This window comes from Dendrobium catenatum, unplaced genomic scaffold (genome assembly GCF_001605985.2).
Source record: "Dendrobium catenatum unplaced genomic scaffold, ASM160598v2 fragScaff_scaffold_390, whole genome shotgun sequence".
Taxonomy (NCBI): Eukaryota; Viridiplantae; Streptophyta; class Magnoliopsida; order Asparagales; family Orchidaceae; genus Dendrobium; species Dendrobium catenatum.
The window spans coordinates 7,703,897-7,720,244 of NW_021318852.1; the positions used below are offsets into that span (position 1 = coordinate 7,703,897).

Here is a 16,348-nt window from a genome sequence, read left to right on the forward strand (position 1 = left end):
TTCATTGGTAGTTTATTGCATATTTATGAATTAATTTTAATTTTATGATTTCATTTTTTATTTTGAATTTACACCTCATCTCATTAAGGTAAAATGGCTCAGTTCCCTATTTCACTTTTTAAAACTTTATATGATTCACCTATGATCCTAATCTAAGGTTGTGTTTGGATGCTAAAAATCTGAATGAAAGGAACTTAAAAAAATATATAAAAAAAACTAAATTAATGTCGGCAGATTAATAATCAATCACTCAATTGTTGAAATTTCATTTTATTTCCTTCACTTTGCTTCAATCCAAACAAAGCCGAACCAAAAATATTGAAATTGTTCAAAAAAATAATAATGAAATGCTTACCTCCATCAAAACATCTAATGTTCCGGGTTATCGTACACCATCTGAGCTACTTCTAGAGGAACTTTCGCTATCCGAATCTGCGCATCATTTTTAGTGTAAGTTTCTTTAAGAAAACTATTAAAGCATGCAAAAGATTATCACAAGCATTTTAAAAAAATGGAATTATAGATAGCTAATACCACTGGATGATGATCCAGAATCACTGCTCGAACTACTCGAACTACTTGATCTGCTTTCATTCTTCCCAACCATTGTACCTCCAGCTGGTGATGAAGACGCAATGATTTTTTCAACAGTCACTGTTTTGGAGATGAAAGAAAAGCTTCAGATTGGTATACGGAGAAGAAAATGACGGGAAGAATTATATTACCTGTCTTACTTTCTCTGGGCATATCTGTGGGTGCAGAATTAGAAACCTGGATAAATAATAAAAAATAAGTATTTTCTAGCTGGATCAGCTCAACATAAAATATGAGATACACTTCATACCATTCTTTGCTCCCTGTTTTGGGCATGCAGCTCAGGCTTTGCCTTTGAAAGAATGGCAAGTTCTGCCTTTCTTTTAATCTTGCTCAGACTTTTCTTATAATTGGTTACAAACCTATCTAGTTCCCAAAGTGTCTCAGTATCCACACTGTCGATGTCCACCTCAATCTCATCCTCATGTTGGCTTACTGACAGGTTCCTTTTCTTAATTATTTGTACAACCATGTCCAGCTTTTCTGAAGGCAGATTTTGTAGGTTATTGCTCAATCTCTGCTTCTCCTCAAATGTCATTTCACGCTTGTTTGGATCCTTGGCCTTGGGCTTCTTTGATACCAGAGGTCGTCCGCTGTGTGTCAACTGCTTCAATGATTTTGTCTTCAAATCTACTGAAAAGGGACTAAGGGTGGAATCCGACCTTTCTATAGTCTTCTTCATGTCAAGAGGTGGCGGCCTCTTCATTGCTAGTGGAGAATTAAGATAAGCTAAGTCAGCCTCTATTATAGACCATCGCTCCTCGAATACCTGCAGAAGTTGCTGAGCCATGATGTGAACATCCTGCCCCTTTGGATTATAAGTCAGTGCATTGCAGAAGGTGAGTCTCACATCCTCTGCAAACTCCTTGGGAGCCTTGTACCAATTTCTGCTCAATCTGGATTTCACAGTGCCTAGATCCATGGGATGAGTGATAATTTTGTGGTAATCTGGGAGACCAAGAGCCTTGGCATCAACAGGAGTATTGAAAACCCAACCATGATTGTGCTTCATAAGCTTCGAGAGCAGCACACCACATTTCTTAAAGGCCTGCTCGTTGATTTTATTTTCCATCGACTGCATTACATTCTTGATCCCATTCACCCTTGCCTTCTTGATGGATTCTGGTGGTGGGAGCTTCTCCTTCCCAAGAAGAAAATCTGTATTCTTATAATACTGATTGACCTTTGGGGTTCGCTTCTCCTTCTCCAATATATCAACAATGCCATTATCTCCACCTACTGCAGCTGGAATTGAAACAGTCAATTGGCGGCGAATTGGAGTTGGGGCAGCTGCTGAAGCAGTCTCTGAAAGAGCTGGCGCCCTTTTGATGGGTAAAGAAGCTCCAACATCATTCCCAGAAAGCTGAGACATGTTTTGCCCTGGGGGGGAGGCGATTTTTGCAGTGTCGTTCATGGAAAGTTGCGTCTGCCGGGCTTCCAGTCTCCTTAAAAGAGAACGGACCAGCTCTAGCTCAGAAATAAGCTTCCCACGGAGTTCCCGAACCTCATGCTTTGACTTCAAAGCTAAGTTGATGGCTATTACCCTGTTCTGGTCATTGGGGAGGCGGAGATTGGCGGGCTTGGGGTGGATGCTGGAGGCCACGTAGTCAGAGGCAGTAGATAACTGTTGGGGCACTGCTGGCTGAGGGTTCTCCAGAGACTGCTGCGGTGGTTTCTGCTGCTGGAGAGGGGAATTGATGCCATCGGTGGTCGTGGTTAGGGCTTGCTGCGAAGAAGGGGGCTGGATTTGAGTGAGAGGCAAGGGGTTTTGATTCGGGTTGGGCTTGAGGGTTTTGTTGTGGGCTTTTCGGGTGTAAACCTTGTTCTCCACCCAACGCCGCTTCTCACGAGAGCCATCGACGTCGCCTTCTGACAGAGGGCCAGATGCCATACATCAAAGTACGCTATCTCCTTCCCCTTCAAACTCTAGACTAGATCTTCGCAACCAGAAATCAAATTTTGTTATGATTTCTGGGATTCCTAAATCTAAAGAGAAATCGAAAGATATGAGGATCTCCGTTGCGATAAAGGTATTCGAATCCAGAAATGAAAGGAAAAGTATGAGATCGGACGAAAAGAAGAGAGAACGGGCTAGGGTTTCACTGGACCGATGAAAACCAAACCTCAACGCTCTCTTTCTTCAAGATGGGTGCGAATCCGGCGTCTGTGAGTGAGTTAGGCAGCACCATATGTCCTCCATTAACAAAGTACATGGAACTTGTCACAAATTCGCGCCTGTAAAGTTAAACGCGTGGAATATTCTGAACGCTGGATTTCTTCGTTGGAGAACGGTGACGATCTTGTTGTGAACCGAAAGATGATGACAATAAAGGCGAGGGACGGGTGGGACATGGAACCAAGATGCCGTTTCGGACCATGGCTTCACGAGGGGCGGCGACTTGACCGTGGTGAGACAAAAAAAAAACGGAGACGGCGATCGCTACAGTGCCCTAGGGCAAAATTTGTTTCGGAATTTTGTAGATGGTTATTATACGAGAGCAATTGATAAATATACGATTTACTGGCTGTATTAGATGACTTATTATTTTAGGATGAATTGTAAGACGAGCGTGATAAAAAAATTATTTGATTATTTATAAATCATGTTTTTTTAAATAAATTAAAGAATTAAAAAATATCGTGATCAAATGTTATTAAGATATTCGGATCTAATTTATCTCATAATATATAAATAAAGAGAACTTTTATATTTTCTCTTATGATGCTTAATTTAAACAAGTAAAACACTTATGTTTTATTTCAATGTATATAATATTTTTTTATCGGAATACATCAAAATTCATGTAAATGCTATGAAAGTCAAAGACACGAATTCGAATCAAAATTCAAACATCATATGTGAAGCTATACCCCTTGAATCTCTCGTCACCGTCGACCATCCCCTTAAGACAAGAAACGATGGGATCTATACAACTTCACTTGTTCCACAAACTCCAACTACTATTTTTGGCTGAAACTGACTCCAATCAGTCAACTACCATCCATGAGCGGATACCATCGAGTTATCGGCCAACAAGGTTCGATGTAATTGAAAGGGAGCTCGTCCACTCTTTCTGGTCAGTAGATCCAAGTGAGTTTAAATTTTGCTAGAAGTTGTTGATTGCAATTAATGCTTAATCACTTGTTGAGTTTCTCATGAATTTCAACTGCCTAACGCTTGAGAGGAAGCTATAAATGGCCAGAATCAAACTTAAATAATTTATGTTGATGATGCATCACGTGAAAATGGGGTAGCAAGAGGTAAAATTTTAAAATCTTCATAAGAATTATTATCACAAGTATCCCTAATAGAATTTCAAGTCACTAATAAATAATCTAAGTACATTTCTCTCATTGCAAAGCTAAAATGTATTCTAAACTAGAACCAGACAACCATTCTTTATTTTGAATTCATAGTTGACAACAAGTAAATTAAACGGTGAGTATAAAGTGCAAAATGAGATGTTGCATATATACTTTTTTTAGAGAAAAGACTAAGATTAGTTAGTTTTAATGCTTCAAAATAACGCAAATTTTTAAAGAGAATAATCAACTTGCTAACTAATTATTGAAGTTGGGTAACCCCGGTGGGCTATCATACCTAAAGGTTTCATGGCCCATCATTGAGGAAAGAAAGTAAGAAAGGTAAAGGAGGAGCACTATATGAGTTGGTGGATCCTATAATAAAAAAAAGGTAACTACTTAGGTCATAGACCCATGTGATTCAAAATCAAAGCTGCTTAGCACATCATAATTGTTGGTAAGTTGTTTTGAAGATCATTAATCTCTATCAACCAAAGAGGCTTAAAGGAAAGTAAAATAGAGGTGTTCAAGGCAATACACTTTAACGAGTGTGAGTCACTTAGGAGGAATAATACTTGCTCATGAAATTCTTTGATAAAGTTATTTATGGCTGACCCTTCAAAAGTAATCAAAAGAATTCTTAGATATGTTTGTACACTACGAAAAGTGTTGCGACTGAGAATATACGCGATGGTATAGTAAGAGAATAAAACAACTTAATAATGTACGTATATCTGACACACCAATAGATAGTCAAAAGAGAGAAAAATACAAGAAGTTTTTTTACGTGAAAAAACCGAAAAGGGAAAACCACGGGGCTTGGCCTGGACGAGAAAATTCTATTAAGTTTGAATGAATTATAAAACTTGATTAGCTCCTTTATTTGGAGACTATGAAATTATAATAATTTAGAGAGTAGGACAGAAGTCGGGTGATTGTTAACTAAACAAAGTTCGGCAGCAGTAAGAAAAAACTTTGGCAACCATCAACGAAAGGTCAGAAGTCTAGCAATGGTCGATGAACAGGCAGAAGTCCGGTAATGGTCGACGAATGGGCGGAAGTTCGACAGTGGTCGAGAAGAACTAATGCGGTGGTCGGTGGAAAGAGAGCTCCCCAAACTGTCACCTTCTTTTACCCTTCCCTCATGTGAAGAATGTGGGTCTATTTATAGTTTTTTTAGAGTGACATGCCCCGTAAATATAGAGAAGGTTGAGAGGCATGTTGGGTTTATTTAAATAGAAGTCTCATATTAATCTCGTTGATTGTATAGTGTTGATTGAACATTTAAGTGCCTTAATAATGTCAAACTTTGATGATTTAGATCTCATTGGATTCATCTTGCTGAGCCACTTAACTTGACTATAAACAAGTCACATTTGGATATTATTTGATCATCCAATTTATGTTTAAACATTCTAAATATGCTTTATGCTATTTTTTGGACCCATTTGGGCTCTGATTGAATTGAATTTCATGTCATTGAGATGTTCAGTATGAATATAAATTTATTGAAATTGATATGGTCCAAAAATTAAATTTTTAAAGCCTCAACCTCATATTTACATTAAGATTCATGCCGATAAGATAAATTTTTGATGATGTATCAAAAAGTTTTCTCATATACAACAATAACCTTCATACAAGCTACCACGTATCTCTATCTCTTATCATTTGTTATCTAGGGAATAAATCTCATCAGTTTATGTCTTCCCTCCAGCATTAAATAAAAATTCATCATAATCATGGTTGACTATTTCTACAATGGAATAGAAGCTAAGGCACTTGCTAAGATGATTGTCAAGGTTGTCTGAAATATTATAAAGTTAAATATCATATATATGTAGATTAACTCTTACTATATTAAAATATAATAAACCATATATCTACAATAAGAAAATCAAATACTTAACTCGCTCACAAGTTATTCACCTCAAGTTCTTATATGGATGCCACCCTCAAAATAGCGTGCAAGTTGAGGCCAATAAGATTTTTTAAAATTTTATTTGTGAGGCAATGATATGCGGCTCCAACATTCTTGACTCCAAACGGCATGATCATATAGCAGCACAATTATTTATCTATTCAAAAAGTCTTTGCCTCTTCACCCACAAGATTCAACTTTATTTAATTATATCTGGAGTAGGCATCTATTAAGCTTAACAGTTGATGTCCATACATAGTATCGACCAATTGGTCAATACGTGGAGCTGAAAACTATCATTCAGATAAGATTTGTTGAGATCTATATAGTCCAGACACATCCTCCAAGCTCCATAATCTTTTCGTACCATAATGACATTTGTCAGTCATGTGGGGTAGTGCACTTCTCATATAAACCCTAATTCTAAGAGTTTATCAACCTCCTATTTGATTGCTTGCTAGCGATCCAGTATAAAATTATATTTCTTTTAAATGAATGGCTTGCACATTTGGTTTTACTTTTAGAGAGTTTACAATTGCTTCAAGGTCGATAATAAGCATGTCAGTTGAACTCCATCGAAATATATCCTGAATACGTAGAAAATATATGAACTTTTTTTTTCTTTGTTTGAGAGCAATGATACAATTGTTGACCTCAATTTTCGTTCGAGTGCATTCGATTGATTCGATTGAACCTCGTCGAGCCCAATTTGAACTCGAATCGATCTAAATTAGGTCAAATTAGGCTTGACCATGTTCAATCAAGCCTGAGTAATTTATTTTGACTGTGACAAATTTGGTTTTACCCACATCATCTTTAATTTGATTTAATCAAATCGATCGAACCTAGCCCGATTCTAAATCAAGCCAATTTGAATCAAATTCATATCCAAACCTAACTCAAATCAGCCCAAATTAATTTAAAATAAATTCCAAATTGCTTTTTATTAAATTTGAATGTAATAGCAGATCAGGAAATGCAATTAACGGGTTTGATTTGATCAAATTCCCAAAACCTGTGATGGTCTGACCTCTCAGTCGCATGAGCCCTCGAATAAGAAGTGGATTCGAATGACTTTAGGTAGAAGCAGAATGTCGCAGTGCCGTTTTGGTGTTTTTGAGCTGAGCTGAATGTCGGGAGACATTTAGAAGGTGTGGACGAAGCCTTGGACTCCTGGATTGGCACCCGCTCCCTCTCTCTGGATTTCTCCTGTTTGCAGACGCCTAAAACTCCCTTTCCTGCTCCGTTCTCTTTGGTTCACAGAAGCAAGAAGGGGCCGAAGGAGCTTCCCTCCTCTCTCATTCTTCATTGTTGTTCGCAAATCCCAACTGAGCCCCCTCACCGTCTCCCTGATTTGCACACCTCAGAGGCCGAACCCGACCACGACCTTCACCGCTTTTGACTCCGCCTGGGTCTAGGTCGACGCCGCCGATTAGCTCTAGTTGTTGCCTCTTTCTTCTTGCTTGCAATGTAAGTATCTCCCCCACCTTCCTTCCCCTTCTTCTTCTTCTTCATCTCCCTCTCCTTCTTCCATTTGTTCCTCTCCTTCCCCATCTTCTTTTTATTCTTCTTCTTCATCTTCTTCTACCTCCTCTTGTTCTTCTTCTTCTTCCTATCTTTCTATTTTCTTCATCTTCTTCTTTTGTACCTCATCTTCCTCCCACTTCTCCCACAATGTCATCCTCTAAAAAAAAATCATAGATTGGTTATAAAAATAATAAGCTATTTTGAAATAAAAATATATAATGCAAGTTTCATTTTGATATTCTGCTCTAGAGTGAAGCAATGATGATCCCTAGTTTTCTTTTGTGGTCAGTGAAAGGCTATTTTATGTTCATACTCAGATTTATTCCTCAAATGCTACATAAGGATTTAGTCATGTTCATGCTTGGAAGAGTTTAAGTTTACAAATATGTTTCAATGTTATTTGCATACTTGAAAATAACGGCTTATACACTTTTGTTAAGGTTTATGTCATGGTTATCTTAAAGTCGACTTTTGTTTTGTTATAAGATATGGAATATGTGTTATTGATGCCAAAGCTTTGGTTTCATATTCTTCTTTGCCTAAGTTTTTTAGGTTAACTATTTGATGCAATGCCTCAAAGGAACTTTTCTCGTGTTGAAGCTTTGTTTTAAGAGAGTTTGAGTGGTTGAGTTTATCTTGATTGTGATGAGTTTGAGAAGGCAATTGTGATAGCAAACTAAGGATGTTTTCTCCTTGGGAATATGAAAAGAGAGATGGGTATTTACGTTGGCTTTGAATAGTACTTGCTTTGTCTTCTTGTTGTGGTTTGTATCATGTTAATACAAGATGAATTTTTGTTATGAGATATAAAAAAGGTAACATTGCACTTTTTTCCTTTCAATTTTAAATGATAATCTGATGCATTTGACATCAAATCATCTAGAATAAGAATGTTATTAGCAAAGTGTTTTATGTGGTTCAAAGATCATTTGAGTCTTTAGCCCATAAATATGGATTTTTTTAGAGCTTTTTTGTGAAGGGTTTTGTTGATTGTATTACTTGCATTACTTTGCCTTGAAATGGGTTTCTCTTGAAATGAACTTCATATTTGAAGAATGGTCTTAGCATGAAAGCAAAGTTGTAAGTCTAGATTTGGAAAGATCTTTTCATATGCTTGTTAGCTTGAAGCATGGAAAATTTTTCCTATATTAGAAAAGCTTTAAGAGTTGGTCCATGTTTTATGTTGGAAAGGTTTCAAAAGCATATCTATTATTGAAAATCATTTCATGTTGGAGAAATCTCAAAAGTGGTTTCTTGTTGGAAAGTGGCTTATGTGCAAAAGTTTCATATTTGATAAAGTTTTGACATTAACGAATATTTACATTTGAGAATATCCAATATTATGTGTGCTTTTTTTTAAAAGAACAAATTCATGTGTTTGTTAGAAAGGTTATATGTTTGAAAGTGTTAAATACTTATACCGAGATCAACTCCTTATATAATACAAAAGATTTGGTTAATTGTAGTTGCTAAAGTTTTATCTCTTGTGATGTATATGCATGCTAGATCTTTGTTAAAATGGGAAGGGCTCGTGCATGAGTTGACGCTTCTATGTTGAGTGCAAACCTCTCTTTTCATATACTAAAGTTTTGTGCCTTAACACTACATATAAGAGAGGGAAGTTTGTGCTTATATCATAATAGATGATTTTTAAAAAAAAATCATTATCAGTGAATGATGAACTCTCTCTCATGTATTGCTTAACCTTGATGTACTTGTGTTCGCTATTAGATCATAAATGGCTTCGAAGAGACCTTGGATAATAGATTTGATTATACTTTGTCCACTCTCTACATTTGTATTGAGATGGTAAGAAATTGTATGATACTTCTTTAGTGATTACTTATGATATTATTGAATATGTTCGAGGTTGTTATTTGCTTACTAATGTTGTTGCCACCATTTAGGGAAATGATGCTCTTATATTAAGAAACCAATCACTATGCATAGTTTTGTTCTTGTCCTGATTTTAATAAAGGGTTGAAGTATAATTTGCTATGTCAAGCACATCATCGTGTAGGTGTATTCAGGAATTTTCCCAAATCAAGTTATTTCCATCTAAGTATGAAATTGGAAAGATCTCTTTTTCTTTTTCTCGTCAAAGAACAAAAGTTTGTGTGTTTTGGGAAAGTTTGATTGGCATTATGTGCATAAGTTTAATTCTATTTGGCCGTACATGGAGTTTCTTTTATATGGAGCGAACGGTCTCCTTGATTTTATCCGCTTGAGTTTAAATAAAATACCCTTGTGTTTTGAGATTTTCATGAGTCAATGAAACTTTCTCTCCTATTTTTGTTAAAATTTAAAAAGGAGTATATGTGAAAGGACTTGTTACTTTTTCTTTCTTTAAGGCTTTGCTTAATTATCATCTATTTGGAGATTTTTGCTAGTACCAAGGAAGTATGTTGCACTTTTACATTCTCTCATAGATTTGAATGAATTTTTGGTTATATGAGATGTCGATCTTTTGCACGTTTTGAAAGTTTTTTAAAATTTTATCGTTGGACAGTTTGAATGGATTTTTTACCCCACACCAAATGAAAATGCACTTGATTGTTTTGTATCAAAAGAGTCTTGGTGGATGATTTGTGTAAGACTTTATGTGTAGTTTTATTTGAAAGTTTATAAGTCATTTTTGAAATTTATGGTCTTATGATTAGCTTTGGGTTAAAAGACTCTTTGATGTCTTTGTTTTGGAATAAATGATCTTATTTATGTGTGGTTTGTCTTTCTTCTTGATTTCATTTGCTTCCAAAGTTGGATTTTGGATAAGTGTGGATAAAGATAGGCTAGTTTTGAGATTTAGTTTTGGGAACTTGTTCCCCTCTGATGCTTTGAGTTTTATTTAGGCAATAATAAGGTTATCTGAGTGGGGTATTATTCGAGTGTTTTGTTTGGGCCGTAGGGACAACAACGGACATTAAAAACACCTTCTTCCCTATTCATATTATATTGAATCGGGGTAAATGACGTTTTAGAGGCATACTTGACTTCAAAGAAGTATGCCCAATAATAAAAATGCCTACATTCCTTTTATTTTATTTTTATTTTCATTCTTTTCTTTCTATTGTATTTAGTTATCTTTTACTTTGTTTTTTAGTCTTTCTGTCGCTCCTCTATTTATGCTTTAAGATTGAATGCTTGCAAAAATAAAAAAATCCAAAATAATGCAAATGATCCACCTGATGTGCAAATAACAAAAAGGTATGTTCTTACTTAGTTACATTTCATTTAGCTTACTTGTTTATTATTTATGAACATGCTCTAATACACATCTCTTCTATGATTTGTGCGGTGTTTCTTTTGGGTGACCAAAGGATAAGGAACATTGGAGCACTAGGTGAATGAGCATGGACAGTCGGATCTGAGCATCAGTCGCCCCCATTCAGTCTGGTGGGGGCGCTATGGATGGAACCACTGGGTCATAGCTCCCGGTGTTGTAAGTTTCCTTAAATTTAGAAAACTTTTAGGCGACCCAATGATTGTATGCTCCCTACCCTTTAGGATCCTGTAAAAATTTCATTTTATAATTAGGATTACTTTTTTTTTATCTTCCTAAACCAACTGACATACGTACGAATGTCCTAAGGGTTAGAAACAAAATTTCTTTTAGTCCCATAACTTTAGTGACATCTAAGGATAAAAATTAATGAACGAGTCTTAGATAACAAAGACTTATGGTGCATAATCCTTATAGGATATAGACATCAAAACATAAATTTAGTGGCACGTTTTCTTAAGTTTAGTGTATTTTAATTTACTAATAATCAACCGATGAAAATGAATCTTAATTCAATTCTTAAAAATACATTAAAACACTTAATTTGTACTCAAACCATAACTAATATTTCATAATCGATAAAATGTTAAATCTAAATTAAATTCAATAAATCTAATATTCAACTTCTAACCAACTTAAAGTTTAAAAGAAGTATATTAAATTAGGAGATCAAACCTATAACTAAAATTCATTAAGATAAAAGACTCCTAAAGATCAAATCTTAGATTATTCTTTAAAATCAATCAACAAACTTCTTTTATTAATAAATCACTTAATCTATATTTTTTTTTAATTTATAACCCAACTAAATAATTTAACAAAATTGATTGCCACTGGATAACCCATGCCTACAAGGCTATTAAGTTAGCCCTAAGGAGGGTGGAATAAATCTCACAACCTCGACGAGAAATAAAGGTGGTAATCAATCAAATACTAAAATAAAAATCTTTAAAAACAATCATAAAATATTAATATTTAAACTTCCATTAAAATCTCTCTTTTCCCCTTTAATAAAACAAACACAACCAACTATAATTAAACTATCCTATATAGGACTTATCCAAAAATACACGGCCTACTAAACACATACTTGTTAGCTAGGATAAGACTTTTAATTCTAGGATAGGCCGGTGTTTTCTTTCTTTCTGTCTCTGTCATGTGGCGCTTTGCATGTGATCTATGTGATGTTTGCTTATGTTATTTGTGTTAGCTTTTTGTGTACTTTTTTTGATGATTACTAGTTTTTCTTTTTTTGTACTGTGTTGTGAGCGATATAATATCCATAGGTTTAAACGCTTTTTATACTAATGATATTTTTCTACAGGTGGTCGTGCTCACACAATGCTAAAAGGGGGCTAAAAGTTAATATATATATATATATATATATATATTAGAATGAAACTTAAATAAGATAAAAACCCCACTTTCAAAAATAGAATTGCAGAACAGTCCTATAGGAGTGAAAATCAGGATGCCAAGATGCCCAGAAAAAGAGAGAACAGGGGAAAGCTCAGTAACCTGGAAATAATGCCCCTTATAGTTCATATAGTGATCACAGAAATAATGAAATTTGATGAGCTTATACTCACAGAAATGAATTAGCTCAAAGTAGGAATTGAAAATCACATTCATATACTGATTCATAGAGATACCAACCCAGATGAACTCAATATTACCACTATCCAAAATATTCCCAAGATCCCCATTCACGTCCAAAAACACCCAGGCATTGAAGGTATTAACATAACAATCCCAGGTGATCCCGATACCATCAATGTTCCAGAATCTGCAAAGACTCAAAAAAACCAAATAGAGGCACAGCGGCTGCACATCCATATTCTTAAGACAAAAATTAGGTGACCAACTTCCCAGCCTGATTAAGAGAACAAAGAAAAAACTGCCTGCACTTCTCGGTGTCATAAAACAGAGCAAGAGACATAGTAAATAACCAAACTGGCATAACCAGGCTCCTTGAACAGCAAAAAAGAAAAAAGCTACAGAAAATAGAGGAAGAAACCAAACTGACACCGGTTTGTAAGAAACATAATTAAACAAGTCTAATATAAGGAAGGGAAGTTTTATCCAGAAAAACTAAACCTTTAAGCATGGTATTAAGGCTTGAAATGTTGAAATCATGAGATTCCCTCAACAGACAACCAACGTTAGCTAACCAATCAGCACAGCTGTTAGCTTCACGAAGAACATGAGAAATTTTGTAATTGATATTAGAAAGAGCCAATTTAATTCTTTTGATCAGGTAAAAATTATAAGGATTCCCCTGACACTTATCATTTAAAATATTAACCACAGATTGAGAGTCAACCTCAATCCAAACATTCGAATACCCCAGATTAATACATTTTTCGATACCCTCAGCGACAGCAGAAAGTTCAGCAGTTAAGACCGAGCATTGATTTAAAGGGGAAGCAAAAGCAGATAACACTTTACCTTCAAAATTTCTAATGATACCACCAGTACCAGCAATGTTCCTCTTGACAGATCCATCAGTATTGAGTTTCACAAAAGGAATTTCCAGTTTCCTCCAATAAACAATTCTAGAAACTCTAGAATTAACATTTAAGTTTCTTTTAATACCAAGCCGATCAGCAAAATTAAAAGAGTTACTGCAGTTCTTATAAGAAATCAAGTTGCAAGAAGAGAGAATATTGATTTTATGATTAATATTAGAAATAATAGTAGAAGCCACCATTTTAATATTTTCATGCTTGGACTCATTTCTCGATTTCCAAATGTACCATATAATAAGAATCGGAATAAGATTTAAAATGTGGCCTTTAGAGCTTTGCACCCAATGATTCATTAAAGTGAAAATATCAGTAGGGTAGATCACCTGATTCAAATTTGACATGTCAACATAATGCTTCCACACTTCCATAGCAATACTACCATTAACAAAAAGATGGTTAATACTTTCAATATTGGCACAACAGTAGCATTTAGAAGGAAGATAGAAACCTTTTTTCATCATATTAGTATCCACAGGTAAAAAACCTTTAAGACATCTCCAAGCTAGAATAGAATACGAAATAGGTGGATCGGACCGGCCACCAGACCGGTTCACAGTCGAACCGGCCCGTCCGATCCGGTTTTCAAAACCTTGGTATTAGTAACTAATTAAAATTAAAACTTAAATGGATTAGTTTTAGAAGCATTATACCACTCATAAGTGCAAGGCCACTTAGGAATTTCTCTAGATGTTGAGCCTCAAGTTCCAAAGTTTATCCACCCTCCTATCTTTCATATGGACCGAATATCATGAATTTTATACGATTAGGTGGTTTTAGCTTGCTTTCTTTTTCAGACAAGATATAAGTTCAGTTTGTATTAGTTAAGTCGTGAATGTTAATGACGTGTGTATGATACTATATCTTTTATAGATTTATGATATAAGGCTAGTGGTACGAGTGTATCACTATACACCTTATTGATGGGTAAGCCCTCTATTCTTTCAGAGGCTATAAATCCTACCCATCTGCGTCCCATAGATGACGCCACCTCTCTCTTTCTCTCATGCATGCTTGAGAAGTAGTGCCTTTTCTTTTTCTCCAGTTTTCTCTTTCTCAGACCGGCCGAGTGATGATTGAGCCACACATGATTGATCAAATAAAGTTTGAGCCTCTCTTTCCCTTTGATTAGGAAAGCCTAGAAGTTCTCCTACGCACTAAACCCATTTGAGAAAAAATTGTAACATCCTTAATCGAGAGTTTTCTAGGCCGAGATCTAAGATGTAATTAACCACGGGGGCTTGTGCCCTTGGTTAATTACATCTTAGATCTCGACACATATCCCCACATAAAATAAACCCTATTCTAGATGACATAATGAATATGAGAAATCTCGTGACTTTGATTAGATTATATATATTATTACTTATCGAGGTGTTTAGGTGAAAGTCTCTATCCTCTATGATAAATCGTATATATAATCTCATCTGCCCTCCCATTGGTCTGCTTATATCGAGTATAAAGGCCTACGACTGTTTTGTCCTACAGGATAGTGCGATCGTACTCTTTGCATTCGAACCCCGTAAGCAGAATCCTTTTGAAGACCCATAATAAACTATATTATTCTCAAAGGGTACTCATCTGACAAGGGGATACAAATAAGGTCCTCCACTGGGGAAGCCCTCTTAGGTATGTCTCATTTTGGAGAGCAAAATCTTTAATGCTTAAGGTCATTAATGAGCATGATTGAGCCTACCTAAAATAGCAGGATTGTGTTGCTTGTCGATCTCCATATATTATACTGATCATCAATTGGGTAAGAAGCTTTAGTTTAAGGTAAGGGATGGATGTGACAATCCCAAGTATTGATTGGAGGGGCATCACAGAGATAGCCTTATAGGCCTATTCTAACCTTATAATGAATTTAATTGAGTGAGTATCCTACTGAGAAAATTCTCCAGGTATGATTAGGAGGTTGATCGTTCATTCTACTCGTATAGGTCAATTATCAAACTCATATAATGGAAAGGTGGTCTGAAATTTTTCTTTGGCTAAGCCTATAATAAGAAAAATTAAGTAAAATAGAACATCCACCAAGCTTCTATTATCAACCAAAATTCTCTCAACATTATAACATGGGTCACCAATCCACGTATTAATCACGAGTGCACCTTGATGTGGGTCTTTACCCCTTCTAAATTAGAGTCATCAAGCTCAATAAATAGGTCGATGCGAGACTTTTTTAGTGCTAGTTCCTTGCTTTTTGTGATTAAGACTTAACTGGACAATGAGCGTCCCCCTGTAAGAATTTCAATCTTACCAACCATTTGATGATTATTCAATGATTATCTTTGTTGATATTTATTTTTCATCCTAGTGGGACGAGCCTTATCTTAAGCAGGTGGATTTTGAATGAAAGCCAAATATATCTTTATCGAACCAGTCTCTCAATTTCATCCTTAAGCTATATACAAACTTCAGTTGTGTATCCACGGCTATGGTGGAAGTGGTAGTATTGTTCCTGATTCCAAGTGCTAGGTTTTAAAGGATTTGACCACTTCACATTCTCCTGATCTTAGATGTCCATCAATACATTTGTTCAAGACACGTTAAGTGATGTATACTCCTTTTAATGAGCTTTAAGTCCCATTTGCGAGGGTTGAGAGGGCAAGCTATAATTTTCTTGCTTCTTTTACTGTGATAGTGGAATATTTGTTTTGGGTGCATTCTTATGATTACTATTACTTTGTTCAAATTGCTTCCTACAAGCGTTGATGGCCTCATCTATAAAGATTTGAGATTATACACGATGAATTAGGTTAGCGTATAAATGGATTGTGTCTCATATGAGTGTTGAGTAAAAAAGGTTAGAATAAAATCCTCCAATAAAAACTTTTCACAATAACTTGGGATCCACCCCCATAATTTATCGCATCTTAATGAAGAATCGTTAAAAGTACTCTTTAAAAGATTCTCCTTCATTCTAGCAAATCCTAAAAATATGATACGAAACATTAACAATTCTTCAATTTATAATAAATTATTTGATAAATATTTTAATCAAATTGACAAATGTGAAAATAGTTTCAGCTATAAGCGAATAAAATCATGTTCGAGATGAACGCATTTGAGGCTCGCTAAATATACATAATGGTTATATAGTTATTGATATTCTCATAAGGTTTAGACATCCCTTTGTACAAATTTATGGCTTGTAATTTGAAGCCTGGCTGAACGGGATATTGAAGGATGGCATCA

General features: G+C 35.4%; 1 protein-coding gene across 4 annotated transcripts; it reads right to left on the reverse strand.

Moving 5' to 3' along the window:
* Positions 1-284: 284 nt before the first annotated feature.
* Positions 285-3,000, reverse strand: LOC110106205 (transcription factor GTE4-like). Of its 4 annotated transcripts, none has more exons than XM_028694071.1 (4): positions 845-2,997; positions 735-771; positions 535-654; positions 285-432 (listed from the first exon to the last, which is right to left on the reverse strand). In XM_028694071.1, exons 1-4 carry the CDS (start codon positions 2,483-2,485, stop codon positions 383-385), a joined length of 1,848 nt encoding a protein of 615 aa, XP_028549904.1. In that variant the 5' UTR covers positions 2,486-2,997; the 3' UTR covers positions 285-382. The 4 variants fall into 4 exon arrangements, with proteins under 4 accessions (XP_028549904.1, XP_028549902.1, XP_028549905.1 ...); XM_028694069.1 differs by having other exon boundaries at positions 726-771; positions 845-2,994; XM_028694072.1 differs by having other exon boundaries at positions 343-432; positions 538-654; positions 845-3,000.
* Positions 3,001-16,348: the final 13,348 nt, after the last annotated feature.